We start from the raw sequence: 19,489 nt of genomic DNA, 5'->3' as shown, positions 1-19,489 counted from the left end.
GTGTGGTTTGAGGGAGCGGTCTCTGGGCTTCACTCCCCCACACGGGGCTGATCGGTTTGCCTGACCATTTGTTGAAGAGGCTGCCTCCCTCCACTTTTGCTCTTTGGCTGTAAATTAGTTATGTATATTATGTGCGCGCGCGCGCGTGTGTGTGTGTGTATGTGTGTGTGTGTGTGTGTGTATACACACACGCACATATATGGGCTGACTTTCAATCCCACTGGCCTGAGAGTTTGTTTTGATTCTAGTACCACTCTGGATTTTACTATAGTTTTGTAGTATGTTTTAAAGTTAAGTTAAGGAATGTGATAACTCTTCCATCATCTTTTTTTCTCAGAATTTTTTTGACTTTTCAGGGAGTGAAAAGTGCTATTTTGAAGTGTTATTTTGAATGCATAAAGGCATCGTAGTGGTAGAGGACATACCTTGGGCCTCAACACCCCTGGGTCTGGGCACCCCAGCCTGCCCACATAGTGGCCTGGAGAAAGGGCTCAAGCTCTGAAGTCTTGCTTTCTTGGCTGTGGAGTGGGGATGATGGCGCCACTCAGAGTTCTTAGGTCGTGAGAAATGAATTTACTTAAGTAACAGATTGTGGAGTCCTACTGGGCCATGCAAATATTGGGAATTATTGAGCTGATCCTAGAATCTTATACAATCTACACTCCCACGGGGTCTAAAAGCACCAAAAACTCCGGTGGAGTGTATTGGCACCTGGTTTATAGGTTCAGCTACATTCAACCCTGAGTGGGCTGAGGGATTCCAACAAAGCTGAGAACTTCCTGCAGTGCTGAGAGGGCTGCCCTGAGCAGAGCCTGTCACCCCCAGGGAGGCAAGGACAGTCATTGGTCGGGACAGATGGGTCAGAACCCTCCCATACAGTTTTCTTATAAGGTCTCAAAAAAATTCCAGGTTTTTTTTCCTCTTCTTGCACTGACTTTAATCACTTCAGACTTTATCCTAATCTCTAAAGCTCAAGTGAAAAGAGTATTCAGACAGGATGCCAAAATCTAGTGTGTGTGTCAGTGTGTGTGTGTGTGTGTGTGTGTGTGTGCATGTGTGTGTTCATCAGAAGCACTTGCAGCATTAAGACCTCTGGTGGTGTGAGATTAGAGAACTATATCTTTTCTTTTTTTATTTTATATGTTTTATATTTTAACAGGGTTTGGGTACAATGTTCTGGGAAAATAAAAAATATGGAACGCTTCACAAATTTGCGTGTCATCCTTGCGCAAGGGCCATGCTAATTTTCTCTGTATCGTTCCAATTTTAGTATATGTGCTGCTGAAGCAAGCATGAGAACTAAATCTTTTCATGTGTGTTTTTAATCCATTGTTTCCCCATTTATTTCTGCTTCTGTTGTGCAAAATAACGCTTCCTCCCACACCTCAGTGGGTCTTCAGTGAGCTTCCCTTCATTTCCCCACTGCACAGGCTGGAATGTCCTTCTCAACATTGTGTCCACACCCTAAAATCCACAAGCCGAACCGAGGCTGTGCGGGAGGGTCAGCCTGCCCAGCAGACAGGACCCCCGCCTCGGCGCGAATGAAACCCCTGACAGCCGCCCATCCCCCGACGCCCTGAGTCCACCCAAGCCCTCTCTGCAGGACCCATGATAACCGGATTCTGCCTAGAGAGAGACTTGTCTGGGCCAACGTCCCAGACAGTAGGGTCATTCACCTTAGACACGGCGTCCCTTAAAAATTCTCATTCTGTAGCTATACATTAAAATTAATGACTTCCCCATCACTGGTATGGTGGCCATGACAGCCCAGGGTGCATGAAGGGGGAAGGTCGGCAGACACTGACCTAATCAAAACCCACATCACGTAACTACCGGCTCCAGACCCATGTGCAAGTGAGATCCAGGAAAAGCTGTGTCTGCCCGGAGTGAGGGCTGTGTGTGTGTGTGTGTGTGTGTGTGTGTGTGTGTGTGTGTGTGTTCCCGTGGGAAAGCTACATCAGCTTATGCAGGGTCGCTTTCCCAGGCAGCTGGAAACTGCTTTCACTTTCTAAAAGTCCTTGGAGAGTGTCATGCACTCCCCCGACTTTTCTTCACCGCTTTGTACAACTTAATATGCAGCGAGGGGAAACCCGAGAGCTCCTCCAGCTCAAACAACTCCTGGAACCGGTCTACAAAGGCGTCATCTTCCTCCAGCCTGAACCTCATGGCCCACAGGATGACGGTCGTGTCTCTGCACAGGTGCTCGAAGGTGACGAGCAGCTCGTCCAGGAACGGGTGGGCGTACACCACGTCCGCCGCCAGCACGTAGTCGAAGTTGTTGGAAGACCTGGGGAAGTTGGCCTCGAGATCCACACCCCAGGACAGCTCTCTCACCTTCGGGGGGTGCCTGCACTTCAGTTTTGTGTTTCGGGAAACGTTGTATTGTAGGTTTCCGAGTAACTCGGGCAAGTCGGTGGCCGTCACCTGGGCACCTGCGAAAAGTTCCTGGTGAGAGGAGGTTTCACCATCAGAGTTCCTGTCAATGAGCACTTGGCAGAGAGCACAATGGCTGACTTCAAGGGGAAGGCGTCAGTACGTACAGGTGGGAGACCCCTTTCAAAGTGACATGGAGGCAACTCTATGATTCCCCTTTAAAAGTTTGAGGGGAACTGGAGTAATAGCACAGCGGACAGGGCATTTGCCTTGCATCCAGCTGACCTGGGTTCAATCCCCTGCATCCCATATGGTCCCCTGAGCACTGCCAGGAAAAATTCCTTAGTGCAGAGTCAGGAATAACCCCTGAGCATCGCCAGGTGTGACCCAAAAAGCAAAAATGTAAAAAATAAAAAACTAAAATGAATAAATAAATCAAAGCTTGAGGGTGGCGACAGAGAGACGGTGCAGTGGCGAGGGCACGGCCCTGGCACACAGCCCAGCTTCAATCCCTGCACATCCCCCGCCCCGGCTCATCCCTGTGTGCTGTGGCAGGAGGAAGCTGGGCACCACCCAGGCTGATGGCAAGCACTCGGGGCCTGCGCACCATGTCACTCACCCTGCATGGCTGCGGGTCGCCAGGAGCACCAGGAATAGGGTTCGCCGGACATGCAGGGAGAGTCGGGCAGGTGACTTTGCCATGCACGGAGACATGGGTGAGGCTCAGCCAGACAATGAAGGGCTGAAACGGGCCCAGCTCACTGTACACTGGCCGGGTGCGTGACTCCCGCTGTCGAGCCGGACCCTGGGCAGCCCTGCGGCCAGCCAGCCCACTTACCCAGCAGGCTCGCCACGATGGACACAAGCCCTGTGCCAGCGCCGATCTCAATCACGTGCTTGTCAGCCAGGTCGTACTGCTTCGCATTCGTTTCCAGGAAATGGCATAGAACAAGGGCCTGGGGACATCAAACAGAGAAAAAGAAAGAAAGAAGCTGTGGTTGGCAAGTAACAACAGAATGAAAAATGGAAATTCCATTAGAAATATTCCACACTGATGCTATGATATGTTTGTGTGCACGTGAGTATATATATGTGTGCACATTAAAGCATGCATGTGTATATACCTGCATTTGTATGTACCTACATGTGTATATACTACATGTGTGTATATACCTGCACATTTATGTACCTGTGTATGTATATACTATGTGTGTACCTGAATGTGTATGTACCTGCATGTATATATACTACATGTGTGTATATACCTGCATTTGTATGTACCTGTGTATATACCTGCACATATATGTACCTACATGTGTATATACTACATGTGTGTATATATACCTGCACATGTATGTACCTGCGTATGTATATACTATGTGTATGTACCTGAATGTGTATGTACCTGCATGTGTATATACTACATGTGTGTATATACCTGCATGTATATGTACCCACATGTGTATATACTACATGTGTGTATATTCCTGCACATGTATGTACCTGCATGTGTATATACTATGCGTATATACCTGAATGTGTATATACCTGAATGTGTATGTACCTGTGTGTATATACTACATGCATGTGTATATATCTATATGCGTATGAACCTGTGTGTATATACTACATGCATGTGTATATACATGTTACTACCAAAAAGATTCAGTAGAAGTTCAATAGGTTCAATTGCTCAATATTGAACAAAATAGTTCAATATTTTGGCCAAAAAACAATAGTCCTTGGGGATTATTGTCCTCAATCCCGAACATGGCACTCAGTTGATTTTGACTAGTAATATTTAAAGAAAGGAATTTAATAACAATAGGCTTCTCAATAAGGGTGTGGGATTAGCAGATCTTTGGGGACACTGAGCTGAATTCTTTAAGAATTGTCATCTTCTAGAATAATCTGCATGTCAAGACCACTGTCACTGTCACTGTCATCCTGTTGCTCATCGATTTGTTCGAGCGGGCACCAGTAACGTCTCTCATTGTGAGACTTACTGTTACTGTTTTTGGCATATCCAATACTCCATGGGTAGCTTGCCAGGCTCTGTGAGAGGAGCAGAGGAATCGAACACGGGTCGGCCACATGAAAGGCGAACGCCCTACCGCTGTGCTATCACTCCAGCATGTCAAGACCAATAGATTTCAATAGAATTGTTCACTTCGAGTGATGTCAGTTAAATAGGAAGTAAAATTGCTGTTCTAATACTTCTGTCATTAGAAAGGAAGTCTGAGGGCATAACAAAATTATTAGTGTTACAAGTTTTCATAAAGTTTGACATAGAATTCATTAATAGGACCATTTTCACAATTTCATGCTTTCTAGATACTAGTGTTGTTTTGTTTTGTTTTGGGGGTCACACCAGCCAGTGCTCAGGGCTATTCTGGTTCTGCACGCAGGGATCACTCTGGCAAAGTGATTCCCCCCTTGTGAGGGGCCGACTGTGTACAAGCCAAGCCCCTCCCTGCCGGGCCCTCCCTCCACCGGCACTGAATCCTTCAAAAGGGCTGCAAAGAAGCTGACACGCAACCAATTTGACAGGACGCCATACCGACGGCCAGACCACGGCGCCATAGCAGTCCATGGCTTCAGTGATGCGAATCTCGTGACCGACGAATCGAAAGGCCTCCCACGAGGTGGTGGTTATGAGGGCAGGCACAGAACACCTGGCCAGGATCTCGGCCACCACGGCCTCATCCTCGCTGCCGGCTCTGCTCTCTGGAATGAGAAGGGACAGACCGTGGTTACGTCCAAAGGGGAAGAACCTGGCAGCAAGGTGAGTTCCAGCAGGGCACTGAGTGACTTTGTTCTGAAAAAGCAATTGCTAAACCAAATAGGTTGAGAATCTGGTCTACAACAAGAGAGAGGTTGGGGATAAAATAGAAGCCCCTATCTCATGGTGATTCAATAAAATCTGTCACTGTCACTATCATCCCATTGCTCATCGATTTGCTTGGGTGGGCACCAGTAACGTCTCTATTGTGATACTTGTTACTATTTTTTTTTTTTTATTGAATCAACATGTGAAATGTTACAAAGCTTTCAGGCTTAAGTCTCAGTTATACAATGGTCAAACACCCATCCCTTCACCAGTGCCCATGTTCCACCACCAAGAACCCCAGTCTACCTCCCACCCCACCCCTACCACCCTGCCTGCATAGCTCATAATTTTCACTTTACTTGCTCTTTACTTTGATTACATTCAATATTTCAAAAAAAAACTCACTATTATTGTCTGGAGTTTCCCCCCCCCCCCCAAAATCAGACCTGCTAAAATGGAAGCATTTGATAATTTGTTTTCCATTGCTGAGAATGAAGAGATATGAGGTCTTGGATTTCTGTGTTTTAGTATTTTAGTAACTAAATAAGTCCAGGAAAATTTCTGCCAGAAATTGCACCATTGCAAGCTCGTACCTCTCTTTCGTGGTCCTTATAATATGACTGTCACCACGCCACTCCGCCCACCCCCGGAGAGGAAAAGCCGAGAGGGAAAAACCTTTCCCCTCCTGGGGTGGCATGGGGCCGTGGCTCAATTCACAGTCTAGAGACATTTCTGCAAGAAGCTGCTGGTGCCAAAAGTAGATAGGTGGACTCCAGGATCATGATCATCCAGCAACAGTCACATCTCGGCGGAGATCCTGTTACTATATTTGGCATATCGAATACACCACAGCTAGCTTGCCAGGCTCTGCCGTGTGGGCATCATACTCTAAGATTCAATAAAATACACAAATATATACATGCACATAAAAATATACATAAGACCCTAAGTCCAGTGGCTGCACAGTACTAATATGGCTATTTCAGTAATTTAAGTAGCATATCTTTTAAGATTTGCCTTTATACAAAGAAATTGGCATCATTCAATACCCTTACATTATTTTATTATTACTTATCTTTCAATTGCTGTTCTAGAGCAGCCCGTGGCATCTTCATATGCATCTAACCGACTCTGTAAAGTTAAGCAATAACATCGGGGCTGGACCAGTCGTACGGCAGGGAGGGCACTTGCCGTACACGCGGCTGACATGGGTTCAATCTCTGGCATCCCATATGGTCTCCTGAGCCCTGCCAGAAGTGATCCCTGAATGCAGCACCAGGGGTAACCCCTGAGCACTGCCAGGCTTGGTCCCAAAACAAAAGCAAATAAAAATGCCGAGGAAGTAACACCGGAAGCCTTCAGAGCCCAAGTGGTCGAGCACATCCCCACAGATGCCAAGGCCTGAGGGCTCCATCCCTGGCATCCATGGCCCCAGGCACCACCAGGGGGGTCCTGCAGCTCCAGCACCACCAGCCCAGCACCCAGTTCACCGGGACCTGGACTCAAGCTGAGCATCACGGACTGTGGCCCTGAGGGGTCCCACCCCAGCACCACCGGATGTGACCATTATAAAAATCACATGTGAAGGTCAGGAGAGATGGCACATCCGGTAAGGTGCTTGCCTTGCATGTAGCATACCCAGGTTCTATCTCTGGCACTGCATCTGGTCCCCCGAAGCACCACCATGAGTGCCTCGTGAGCACTGAGTCAGGAGGGAGACTTGAGTACAGCTGGCCATGGCCCAGAAAGGACAGCCCCCAAAGATTGCATGGACAGAGAAGAGCCACCCACTGTAGAGTCCAGATATCTGTGGCAGAGAGGGGATGTCATGGTGACACGCCAAGTAAAGGTGACAGGCACTCAAGGAGAAGGATGGTCATCTGTGAGCAGCCCGGCGGAAGGACGGCCCGAGAAACAGGTGAACTGACAGGTGAGAAAACACTGCCCCCTGCCCCACATATGAGCCCCTCCTTGGGTCCCCTCACGCTTCTCCTTGAAAGAGAGGAGCTGCCTCTCTCTGGGTAGCACCCCGCCAGGCTGATGGGCAGTTTGCACCCCACCACATTGACGGGAAGGTTGCACCCCACCATGCTGACAGGCCAGCTTTTGTCCTCGTGGGTGGTAATTGTTCCTTACAAAGCTGACACATTATTTCTAAAGGAAAGATCCGAGATGAGCATCATTTTATTCTTAAAAACAGGTCCCGGGGCTGGAGCAATAGCACAGCGGACAGGGCGTTTGCCTTGCCCGCGGCCAACCCAGGTTCCATCCCCAGCATCCCATATAGTCCCCTGAGCACTGCCAGGAATAATTCCTGAGTGCAGAGCCAGGAGTCAGCCCTGAGCATCGCCGGGCGTGACCCAAAAAGCCAAAAAAATAAAATAAAAATAAAAAACCTGGGGACGGAGGAGAATAGGCAAGGAAAAAATAATAATTATGGTTCCAGAATTTTTAATTTGGGGCTCAAGTGAAGACCTCGAATCATTCTACTTCTACTGAGACAGGAAAGGAGCAGGGGTCTCGGGCCTTAGGGGCTCAGGGTCCCCAGGGCAGGGAGGGCCTCTGCTCACTGACCTCCAGCCCCGTCTTTCCCGAGTGCTCAGAGGGCACAAGAGCAACTGGGGGGTCAGGCCGCTGCCAGGGACCGTCTGCCACCTTGGGTTCCTACCCCCGACTCCTCATCAGGGCACTTCCTGGGAACCAGACAGAGGCAGGCATTGACGCCCCCAAACTTCACCCTAGCTACTCTGCCCTGCCCACAGCCTGGTCCTCCACCACCGCCCCTGCCCCTTGGCAGAGACGCTAAGGAAGCGAAGCCAAGAGACATCCACCGTGCCCGCAACACCCGCTCTTCTCGTCTCTCCCTGGGGTTCCCTCTGATGTCGGCACCATTACTGACAAAGTCATTCATGAGCGTGTCTGGTGTATAGCGTCCCCACCTTCGCCAGGGTCCCCACTGTCCCTCCCGCACCCCACCCCGGCCTGCCTGCTGGATGGAGTCTGGGCCTCCTGCCAGGAGTCCTGTCAGCCCTGTGGTTGGGATTCTTCCCCGACAGCGCTGTGTCCCATCTGGGCGTTGCTCCGGGCACCCAGTAATACTGGTAATGGGTTTTATGTGAACTTTAGCTTTCATTTCATTACATTCACTTGCCTGCTAAGAGGGCGGGGGGAGGGCGGTTCTCCGGGGAGAAGCAGAGAACATTAATTGCTTCCCTGACCTTTAGCTTGCGGTGCCCTCCTGGGTGTTCACTGCTCCCGGGGAAGGCAGCGCTGCCCCGACAGGTCACCCACCGTCTCCAGGATTAATAGATGTGAGAGCACGCCAAGTCCCGGGAGTGGCTCCTCAGATTCCTGTTTTTGATATAAAAACTTTGCCAGTGAATGTTTGCTGCTACAGCCTGATGTCTCTGACATTGCGTTTGCATTTAAAGGTGAGTTGGCCGCCTTAAGCGCTGCTGTTCTAACCACGGCAGAGTAACCAACGGTTTCCATCTTTGAGTGGCATTTAAACAATCTTTCATAAAGACTACATCGCTACCTTCCTGAAAAATGCAAGGCTTATAATAACATAAGAATCTATTATTTTAATTTTAAAATGTCACTATAGAATATTCAAGAGAGCCTCCTAGAAAACATTTGAGAGATCTCATGAAACAGCAATATCTACCAAGGGTTTCCTGTGTAAAAGACACAGGCATGAAGCAATAAAAACAGTATTGATCATTGATTTCATGTACAAAAGAGCACAAATGAATAGAGTACTATAAAACGAAAATGATGATATCGCCTATGAAAAACATTTTCAGGTTGGCCCAATTTTAACTGACATTTCTTATCAATGCAGTTTTATTTGCGTTTAAGTAGTATGTGAAAACAACTGTCAGAAGAATGATATTCATGGGGCTGGAGCAATAGCACAGCGGGGAGGGCGTTTGCCTTGCACGCGGCCGACCCAGGTTCGATTTCCAGCATCCCATATGGTCCCCCGAGCACCGCCAGGAGTAATTCCTGAGTGCATGAGCCAGGAGTAACCCCTGTGCATCGCTGGGTGTGACCCAAAAAGCAAAAAAAAAAAAAAAAGAATGATATTCATGAAGATTAGAATAATTTGTTCCCCCAGAAACCAAAACCTGCTGAACTTAGATACTTCGTTTGTCTAGATAGGCTATGTGGGATTTTAAAAGCAACTACAACGGAGATAGCACAGGGGATAAAGTGCTGGCCTTGCGCAGAGCTGACCTTGGTTTGATCCCCAGCACTGCAAACGGTCCCCTGAGCACCACCAGGAGTGACCCCTGAGCCCAGAGGCAGGAGTAAGCCCTGAGCACCACGGAGTGTGGCCCCCAAACCAGAAAGGTAAAACAAAAGCAACTACACACAGACTCATAAGCATAGCTACTTCCATCTGAAAATGTTTGTTTTTAGTATTAACTTCTAAGGATTTTGTGGGAATGGCGTTAGCAGTGGTTGTTACTTAAGTCAAAGATCTGTTTGACAGGAAGCCTCAAGAATTACTGTCTTGCCTCAAGAATACCACCGTCCACTTCGAAGTAACACCAAGGTAACTCCCGTCTCTGGGGCGAGCTACACGCTAAGCTGCCTAACTGGGAAAGAGAGATATCCATGCTCCTGAGACAAATGACAAAGAAGGGACCCTTCCTTCAGCACGCATGTTTGTCATTTGTTAAGTATGGGATTGAACCCTGAGAAGATCAGTGGATTAGTAGACAGCCTGTATTCTTTAGGTCTTTTGTTCAAGCCTGACCATAAATTTCCTCCCTAAAATTAGCAGCCTTATCATCCAGTGGAATTTGAATGGACACTTCAGAAAAATGACTTTTCTACAGATTCTCTCTCCTTGTTATCTAGCCCCAAGACAAATAACTCAAACCAGGTACCATTACACAAAATATCTATTGGGGGTGAGGTGGGCCCACATCCCTCAAAGCTCAGGGGCTGTCTGTGGCTCCGGGCTCTGAGATCACCCCTGGCAGAGGTCAGGGGGCCATGCTGTGCCACGATCAAAGTGGAGTTGGGTCCATGCAAGGCAAGTGCCTCCCCCCCCCAACTCTCTTTCTAGTTCCCAAACACATCGTTTAAAAAGCAAAACCTGGGTGGCTCCGGGGCAAAAGGGCAAACCTTGCAAGTGTGAAGCCTGGAGCTGAATGTCCGCTGCCTCCCAGTCCGCTGGGCACAGGCCCTCCAGCTCTGTGACAGGATGTGCCACCCCCACAGCCCCACAGCCAGGCAGCCGGGAGCACCAGCGCTGAAAGCGTGCCGCCAGCACAAGGCCCTGGAACTAGAGGGCAGGCAGAGACCAGAGTGCAGCCCCCAGGGACACCCGGGCCCAACATCCGGGAGTGCCACCAGTCCTCAGTGACTTGTAGTCACCTCAACCACCGAAGGGAAGGGAAAGGGGACAGAAATAAAGACCTTTTGGAACAAATAAAAACAGCCAGGGACATGCCAAAGGGCACACTTGCCACATTCAGGGGCCTCAGTCCATTCCAGGCCTCCCTGGAATGGCCCTCCCAAGCATGGCATGGCCCCAGGATAATAAATTAGGAAACAAATTAAAAGTGAAAAAAATACTCCTGACTTTTGTAGCTTTAAAGCTATCTACCGCCATCAGAATATTGTTTTACAAATGAGCTTCAAATAAAAAATTTGATGAGTTGAAATGAGGGGAGGTAAAGTGATAGTACAGCGAGTAAGGCATTTGCCTTGCACACGGCCAACCTGGATTTGGTCCCCGGCATCCCATACGGTCCAGGAGTCATTCCTGAGTGCAGAACCAGAAGTAACTCTGAGCATCTCCAAGTATGATCCAGAAAGCCAAAAGCAGCAACAACAGAAAGTGAAATGCAATAGACTCAGGACAGCCTTATCGCCTTACACATAGCTATTTCTCTGCTCCTCAACACCAAAAGCATCTTAACACCATCTTCCTGCCATTCAGTCTTTGCCATCGTGAAGCCAACCTACCGGGTGCACTTGTTCCCCCCTGAGAATTAAAGGAGTTTCAAGTGTGAAATGAAAATTAGCACGAGTCTGGCCCCACGATGCAGAGGATTATCGTAGGAGGAAACTTTGATGGTGGGTTGGTGTCTGCAGCCTTCAAAACTCCCTTCTTTTCTTTTCCACTTTGAAGGTCAGCCACAATAAATGGAGGAATCAGATCGCAGAGAGACACCCCCCAGAATCTTTAATAGCTATGACAAGTGAATTGCAGCTTCCCCTCTGTGGGCTGTCACCAGAACCCTGCCAGCGGAGTGTGAAGCGGCAGGCCGTCTGCTAAATGAAAGAGACTGTCATTCAAGCACATTTTTTGTTCAAAGACGGATGTCAACTGCTTCTAAGAAATACCTGGAGCTTTCGGGGGTGGGTGAAGGGGGTGAGAAGGGGGGATGCTAAAGATGTTTCTCGATTAGCGAACAGTCAGTCGCAAGTGAAGCCCAGAGAGGGAATTCTCCAAGGCAAGATCTTGGGGCTGAGACTGATTCCTAGGTGTCCCCCTTGCTCACCTCTGCACAGCGGACACAGAGAACGTGACTTCAGTCAAGTAGGACAGACGACCTCACACTTACAGAAGAGAGAACACCTTCTTTGACCAGGACAACTGAGGCTAGTAATGGGGGGATAAGTCAGACGCATTCTGAGTCCCCGGTTGGGTACGAGTGGGCAGACAAAACTAGACAAATGCCGATGAGGTTTGGTCAGTGCAGTGAAGGAATCAGCTCTCGTCTGCTGGGGCAAGCGGTGGGGATGGGGGAGGCATTTCTAAGGACAGGCCACTGGAGCAGAGCTGGCAGGTATGGAAGAGAGAAGGGGAAGAAACACTCAGGGGAGACGAGTGTCCTGGAGGTGTGGGGACAGACATGCCCTGCCCTGCAGATGCTGGAGCTGGGTCTCAGGTGCACGTCGGACTCTGGAGGAAAAAGAAGCCCGAGGAGCAGGTGGGGATGGGACTCGGGTTCTTCTTGGAAAGGCTGTTGGCACGGAGCAGACAGGCACGGGTCTGCTGTTGAAGCGCCCCTCTGACTGTGGGGGGCTCACCGGCGGGGGGCGGGGGCGGGGAGCTGGGAGTGATCAGTAGGGCGGACAAGCATCTGAGCGAGGCAGCATCCCTGGGACCGGCAGCCAAGGAGGAATCTGGGGTTCTGCAGCCAGGAAAGATGGGCCCCACGTAAGACTCACAACCGAGCTGGACATTCAGGCTCGAATTTTGCAGATACCAAAGGCAGCTTGCTACGGTCAGGAGTTGTTTCAACTCAGCTTGTGAAAAAAGAGAATCTGTCTTCATTGAACTCTGCAGTTATTTTTGTTCTGGTATCTAAGTTGGTTCCTATTCAGATTACTTTTTAAGCATCTACAGTGTGTGAGAAGAGGTAGGTAGAATCCTGGAACCCCCAGAGCACCAGGATTATAGCCACAAGGATGCTCAGTGATTAGAATATAGGACAGTGATAGTAAATGGTGGTGACGTTACGGGTCATCTGAAAAAAAATTAAAAAGAAGTTGAAGGGCTGGCAAGATGAGACAGGAAGCAAGGCACTTGCCCTGAAGGCAATCACTTTGGCCAGCTCTGCTTCAACCCCCAACACTTCTCAACTCACTCCTGAGCTCGGAGCCAGGAATAGCTCCTGACTATTTCGGGTGTGGCCCCAAAATAGTGGTATAATAAAACTTAATTGAATCTCAACTTCAGGCCACCTTTCTAAGTAAATCTTAGATCAGTTAAAATAGTTAAAACTAAGTAAAGAACATGTCCCATGTTAGTATTATATTCCAACTAGCAGATCAAATTATCTTGTCTCATATTATAGTTGGCTGTTTCTTAAACAGTAATAGAATCACACAAATACACTTTCTTCTTCATAAATCCAGGCGATGCTGCTTACAAAAATTTCATCTCACATTCACCTGGATCCCTGGGGAAGGTTTGCTTGTGGTCTCGAGTTCTCTGGCATCCTCGGTCCTGAAAAGAGGCTGCTAAGTGGTGACCAGATGAGCAAGAGCGTCACTTGTTAGCAACTGTTAAACCGAGCCAATAGGCCTGACTTCTGGCTAGTTCATAGTGCACTCATTAAGTACTGGGCACTTTCCACTCCAAGACAGATCAGCGTGGAAATGTGTGGAGACTGAAACTCAAAGCTTCATGTCTCGAGCCACTGAGGCGAGAATAGGCCCAGCCTGAGGACTATGGGTGAGACCAGCCAGAGCCATGGCAAAGCCCACTTGGCAGAAAGCAAGACTCTTGGCCTGTCGTCCAACGTGGAGAAAACCAGAGAAGCTTCGAGTAGACCAAGCGGTGGGTTTGCCTCAGATGGAACCTCCGGGCCGTCCTCAGCACTCTTAACTCTCTTCGATCAAAAAATAACAATGAGGCACTGAAGAGGGGGTGACGCCTCGCTGGAACTTTTGGGTTTTGTTTGGGGGACCACACCTGGCAGTGCTCAGGGCTTCCTCCCGGCTCTGTGCTCAGGGATCCCTCCTGGCAGGCTAAGGCGGCCTTCTGTGGCGCTGGGGATCAAATCGGGGTCTTCCACCTGCAAGGCAAACGCCCTCCCCTCTGCCCTCTCAGCACAGCCCCCGGACGGGAACTTCTTTAAAGATTATGCCAGGTGTGGAGAAAGAGCTCGAGAGAAATAAGGGAGGCAAGGCCAGGGTGAGGCCTTCGATGGGAACCCAAGTCAGGTCCCTGAGACCACAGGCCAGGCAAGGGGCCGGGGAGGGGACAGGCCTCCAAGTCCCCCAGATGCGATGGTGAGGAGCTGACCCCAGGCTGGGGGCGATGGTGCTGCTGTAAACCGAGAGAGACCCAGGTAGCGGAACTGCATAAGGGCAGAGGGTCCGAGCACCCCCGCACGGCCTTTCCCGACACCCCACCCCCACACCTTGGAGGACACCGCTCTAGAAGGGCTGCTTCCTGCTCAGGGTCTCCCCTTTGAATGACCCAAGACTTTTTTCAGAACTGGGGTGCAGGTAGAGGCTTCTTGTCCCCAGCCCATGGGGGTATGGTCCCTTTGGAAGGGGCAGACTTTCCACTGGCCCCAGGCAGCGGGCAGGAGGGGAGGAAGCATCCGGGGGCAGAACTTGGAACCGGCAGGCCCCCTGGCGTCGCTGAGCAGACTGAGCGTGGACCTAGACGGCAGCCCCTGTCCTGGGGCACCCCCCAAACAGAGAGCGACACACGGGCATTTTCTTTTTTTTTTTTTCGCTTTTTGGGTCACACCCAGCAATGCTCAGGGGTTACTCCTGGCTCTGCACTCAGGAATGACTCCTGGCGGTGCTCAGGGGACCATGTGGGATGCTGGGAATTGAACCCGGGTCGGTAGCGTGCAAGGCAAACGCCCTCCCCGCTGTGCTATGGCTCCAGCCCCACACGGGCACTTTCTAACACGATGTGCAGTGGGGTAACACCTGGACACTGGATTCCGGAGAAGGGGGAACACCACAAGCTCCTCGGAGCAATTCGCGTGGGGGAGACTGCACCGCTGGCCTGGTAATGAAGCACGAGCAACCAGAGACGGAGGAATTTTTAGCCTCTGCCATACTCCGAACTTTAATCTGTGCAGAAATAAGTGACATTTTATAACTCTTGGCCCTCAGGGCTGGCATAGACGAGAACTGGGCTGTGAGTCCGCCTCACCCCTTCCAGGATGTCAGAGTTGAGATGGGACAGGGTGGGGGGTCGGTCACCTTCAGGGTTTGCGAACACAGTGTTCCTTTAGTGAGTGAAAGTCTTTCCAAAAAAACGCCATCTGACTCTGCCCAGTAGCACACTTAATCCCTGAGCGCCAGGAACATATTTTTAAATCTCTAATTGGTTATACAGATGACGAAGGGCGTGTTTATTCATGGTGCAAAACATTTTCAAACTGGTTCTGTCTCAACCTTGCCTTCCGTGCCTTCCACTTCCTTTGTAATTTGCCAAATGATGGTTGAAACCAGACAATGCTACCCACGAGAAGGATAATGATGTCATTTTACGTGCACATCACCTAGAAACCGCATCTTCACTCAAATCACCTCTGTGGCTGGATTCTCTTGGTGACTGTGGCTTCAAATGTTTATGGTTGCAAAACTCGCTAGTGAAACTGATCATGTTGAAGCCACACGGGGCCCGCAGGCTGCCTTTGCGGACAGACACCCGCGAGCTATGCTCACCTAGGCAGAAGCCACCTGGCTTCCCTGAAAGGAGAAAATGACAGCACCAGAGAGCTCAGAAAATAGTCACAGTGTGCTCCTAAGGAGGGTAAGTATAGCTACATAATAAAACTTGTACTATAAATCCTCCTCAAAATGTGGTCACTCTAACCTTTGCAGATGTCAAAAATGTACATCTGCACTTTTTCTCTCAAGACCATGAGGCTAGTTATACCATGGCAACTTTGGTGAAGCCAACCTTGGTGCCTGAGATGATTTCGAAGACTGGTGATATAACTCGAACACTAACTCTCCTGACAGAGGCTAGAATGCACTAGGTATTCATGAAGTCATAGGTCAGAGAAACTAAACACTCGAGCTAGAAATGTTTTCTAGAGTCCAAGCGCATCTTTCGTGCAAGCATGAGTGAAGACATCCGGTCTTCCATGAAGCTCCTTGCATCTCTCCTCGGGCTCCCTGTCGGGATGAAATAAGCTAGAAGCACAATCATACACTCAGTGAATAACACTTGGGAGAAACGATCCACGGTTGCAGATTAAAAATGAGTTCTAAGTACTTAGCAAATGTACAAAATTTATTATCTGACAAAATTATCTCCAAGATGTCATGAGGACCAGATGGCTAGCAAGAAGCCAAGGCACTGATCTTCGCTGGAGCATACTCTCTCCGGGGACATCCATGGACACTGCAAAGATCAGCTGTATGGCCCCTTAATCCCAGGTTAGATTACATAAGGAAACCTAAAATTATTTACCTTTTTGAGCTTCGGGATCCATTAAGCAGTCAGCTAATAGATTCCTCTAGATGGATGTTTTCTTGATCGTTTCTTGTAAAAGTAGGCAAATAATACCTTAAAATAGCAAACAGTGAAAATTCCAAACATGCCAAGAGTCTTATATTTACCTAACAAAGCTCAAAAAAACAGAGAAAAATGTTATGTATTATATATTAATAAAACATGATTGAAGAAAGCCCTGGACTCACCATCTCATCTAATCATAATTTGCACAAAAGCTACAGATGCAAAAAGTTGAGAATGACCAAAGGGGAGGGGGAGGCAGTAGGGGGAACAAAACACATTCTTTCCCAAAAACCGTCTCATCCACTCTTTTCATAGAGAAAGAACACAGCGTCTTGACTAATAAGATAGCATTCTTAAACGGAAGCAATGTAAGCAGTGATTCAAGCGCTCGGAGAGAAAATGGGTCTCACTCAAGCAGAGTAAGACACGCCGGAGACTCCTGTAAAGGAATCCAGTGCTCATCCCATATAGCAACAACTCCGTGTTCCTGCAGAGTCATCAGCATACAAGCCCAAACAACCCACCCAATGGCCAGTCGGCAGTTTCCACTTCACAATCTTCCAACAGACACGTGGGAAAATAAGAGCCTGAAGTATTAGAAGGCTCTCAAAGCACAGAGTACCAATAAATAAGCTTTGGGGAAAGAATCACTTTAGAATAAACCATGACCTGATGCTTTGCCCTTCCCGAGGAGTGCTGTGTAAGTAATTACTAGCACAGATTTACACGGCACTCCTCTCTCCTGAGGACCCCAAAACTCCCAGAGGCGAGGGACTTTCCCTGCAGTTCCCAGACAGGAAGATGAAGTGCTGAGGGGCACAGCTGGGCGCCCCCTTCTCCCCACGGCCGAGTGTCCCCCGCCTCGTCCCCAGCCAACTTCTGTTCTAGCAAAGAAAGTGGCAGCTGATGGTCCAAATCGACTCACTGTTCGGTGTGGACGTGCCTCGTGGCGTTTCTGGGCAGCGAGAGGCATCACCCCGCCTTGGCTCTGCGGCCATGAGCTCTGGTGGTGCCCCGAGGGGCGTCCCACGCCCACAGTCACTACTGTAAGGCCGGGCCCACGGCCAGTCCTCACCGACGCCCTGGGATTCTCACGCCTTCGGTCTCAGAGCTCAGACCGTCCAGCACAGAGCCCATAAATAGAGGGCTGGAGAGCGGGAGGAATATTCCAGGGGGGTGTGTCCTGGGCAGAGCCAGGCTGCCTGCTGGCTGACCGTCACTCACTCCTGCGACAGGTGGGGACAGGGCCTGGCCCGGGCAGGACCCAGCTGTGACGTCCTGGGAAACGGGGCTGTGTGCTTTGTGCGTCCTGTCCTGGTGCGAACATCCATCGTCGCCTCAGAGGGTCACACCAGAAGACTGGAGAAGGGGAGCAGCCGAGCACGGGCACGGGAGCAGGACATCAGGGTTTCTTCTAGTAAATGCTGAGAGGGGGTGTGTGTGTCTGTGTGTGTATGCGCACGCCCATGCACATGTGTATGTCTGTGTCTGTGTCTATGTCTGGTGTGTGTGTGTCTATGTCTGGTGTGTGTGTGTGTCTATGTCTGGTGTGTGTATGTCTGTGTCTGTGTCTGGTGTGTGCATGTGTGCCTATGTCTGTGTCTGTGTCTGTTGTGTCTGGTGTGTGTGTGCCTGTGTCTGTGTCTATGTCTGGTGTGTGTTTGTACCTATGTCTGTGTCTGGTGTGTGTGTGTGCCTGTGTTTGTGTCTGTGTCTGGTGTGTGTGTGTCAATGTCTGTGTCTGTGTCTGGTGTGTGTGTGTGCGTCTGTGTCTGTGCCTGTGTCTGTGTCTGTGTCTGTGCCTGTGTCTGTGTCTGTGTCTGGTGTGTGTGTCTATGTCTGTGTCTGTGTCTGGTGTGTGTGTGTGTGTGTGTGTCTATGTCTGTGTCTGTGTCTAGTGTGTGTGCCTGTGTCTGTGTCTGTGTCTGGTGTCTGTATCTATGTCTGTGTCTGTGTCTGCTGTGTGTGTGTGCCTGTGTTTGTGTCTGGTGTGTGTGTGTGCCTGTGTCTGTGTCTGGTGTGTGTGTCTATGTTTGTGTCTGTGTTTGTGTCTGGTGTGTGTACGTGTGTGCCTGTGTCTGTGTCTGGTGTGTGTCTGTGTGTCTGTGTCTTGTTGGGGTGGGGGGACACCCCAACACCTGAGCATTCCGTGTGCCCCTGCAGCGCAGACGGTCTGGAAACTTCACATCACTGACATACTATTCCTGAGATCCCAGGTCTCTAATAAAACCAGGCAACCCTGGGAATTCACAGAAGTTCAGGCGTCTGGGTCACCAGTTCTGAGAAAGACTGAGGCATGGATGAGGCTGGCTTGCCTACGAACTGAGCAGTGTCCTGTTCATATACTGGGAAGGGCAGAGTCTCTGCGGCCTGACTGAGTTGTTCCTTTCAATAAGCTTGAGGGGGCGAGAGACGGTGCAGTGGGCAGGGCACTGGCCTTGCACGTCACCAGAAGCCCATGTGGCCCCAGGGCCCCACCAGGGCTATGCCTTGAGCACTGCTGGGCGTGGCCCCAAAATCAAAAATCAAAAACTGAATAATAATAGTTTGTGATTTTAAGAATTTATGTTGTGTGTTTCTTTGCTCCCACATGTACCAATCACGGAGTTCTTTAAAAAGCACTTGCTGAGTACTTGTGGGGTGAAACAGACGAGCAAAGATACCCTGGAAACTGCAGGTCGTGAACAATGGAAACGACCATTCCCGGCAGTTAATTCTAGGCCGAGGGATGAGCTCTCTCCGTCTGTCTCTCCGTCTGTCTGTCTCTCCGTCTGTCTCTTTGTTTGTCTCTCTGTTTGTCTCTCTGTCTCTCTGTCTCTCCATCTGTCTCTCTGTCTGTCTGTCTGTCTGTCTCTCTGTCTCTCCGTCTGTCTCTCTGTCTGTCTCTCCATCTGTCTCTCTGTTTCTCTGTCTGTCTCTCTCCATATATATACGCCTCCCCCCAAGAACAAGAACAAAAAATTATTGACAATGGCTGGGGAAGGTGTAATGGTGGTGGCACGGGTGTTGGAATATTGAATGCCTGTAACAAATCATCATGAACAACTTTGTAAACCACAGTGTTTACATAAAGTGTAAAGAAATTTTTTGAAGAAAAAAAAAAGAACAAAATATTCTTTAGTGAATGAAAATCACCTACCTGTATTTTTCATTGAGTTATACTCCAAAACCTCAGAGTTGTATGATTAATTGTATTAAGAGATAAAATTCCCAAATCAATTATCTAAAACAACATGACGACCATGCTTAATTTATTTTTAAAAATTGTTTTAAAAGTGCAGAGACTCTACTACAGTTCCCAGGAGTGCTCTCTC

General features: G+C 49.3%; 1 protein-coding gene and 1 non-coding gene across 5 annotated transcripts; both read right to left on the bottom strand.

Moving 5' to 3' along the window:
- Positions 1–1,187: 1,187 nt before the first annotated feature.
- Positions 1,188–1,290, bottom strand: LOC129401291 (U6 spliceosomal RNA). The gene has a single exon (XR_008628222.1). It is a non-coding gene; the product is annotated as a U6 spliceosomal RNA (small nuclear RNA).
- A 738-nt stretch (positions 1,291–2,028) lies between these two features.
- On the bottom strand, positions 2,029–19,489 carry LOC129405920 (putative methyltransferase-like protein 21E). Of its 4 annotated transcripts, XM_055143645.1 has the most exons (5): positions 17,101–19,489; positions 16,128–16,223; positions 4,934–5,100; positions 3,212–3,329; positions 2,029–2,432 (listed from the first exon to the last, which is right to left on the bottom strand). In XM_055143645.1, the coding sequence occupies exons 2-5, from the start codon at positions 16,147–16,149 to the stop codon at positions 2,029–2,031; spliced, it is 711 nt and encodes a 236-aa protein (XP_054999620.1). In that variant the 5' UTR covers positions 16,150–16,223; positions 17,101–19,489. The 4 variants fall into 4 exon arrangements, 2 of the variants coding, with proteins under 2 accessions (XP_054999620.1, XP_054999618.1); XM_055143643.1 differs by having other exon boundaries at positions 16,128–19,489; XR_008630787.1 differs by lacking the exons at positions 2,029–2,432; positions 3,212–3,329; positions 4,934–5,100 and adding an exon at positions 14,773–15,847 and having other exon boundaries at positions 16,128–19,489.

Source organism: Sorex araneus, chromosome 1 (assembly GCF_027595985.1).
Source record: "Sorex araneus isolate mSorAra2 chromosome 1, mSorAra2.pri, whole genome shotgun sequence".
NCBI lineage: Eukaryota > Metazoa > Chordata > Mammalia > Eulipotyphla > Soricidae > Sorex > Sorex araneus.
The sequence above is the reverse complement of the archived record's forward strand: the minus strand, read 5'-3'. Positions and strand labels throughout refer to the sequence as shown.

What these genes read in the sequence shown, in the direction of transcription:
- LOC129405920 (XM_055143643.1), bottom strand. Translation starts at nt 16,149, where the DNA reads ATGGATCCCGAAGCTCAAAAAG. An exon ending in GGATCCCGAAGCTCAAAAAG is followed by an intron (nt 5,101 to 16,127) that starts GTAAATAATTTT and finishes TTCTCATTCCAG; the next exon opens with AGAGCAGAGCCGGCAGCGAG. An exon ending in CATCGTGGCGAGCCTGCTGG is followed by an intron (nt 2,433 to 3,211) that starts GTAAGTGGGCTG and finishes AACTTTTCGCAG; the next exon opens with GTGCCCAGGTGACGGCCACC.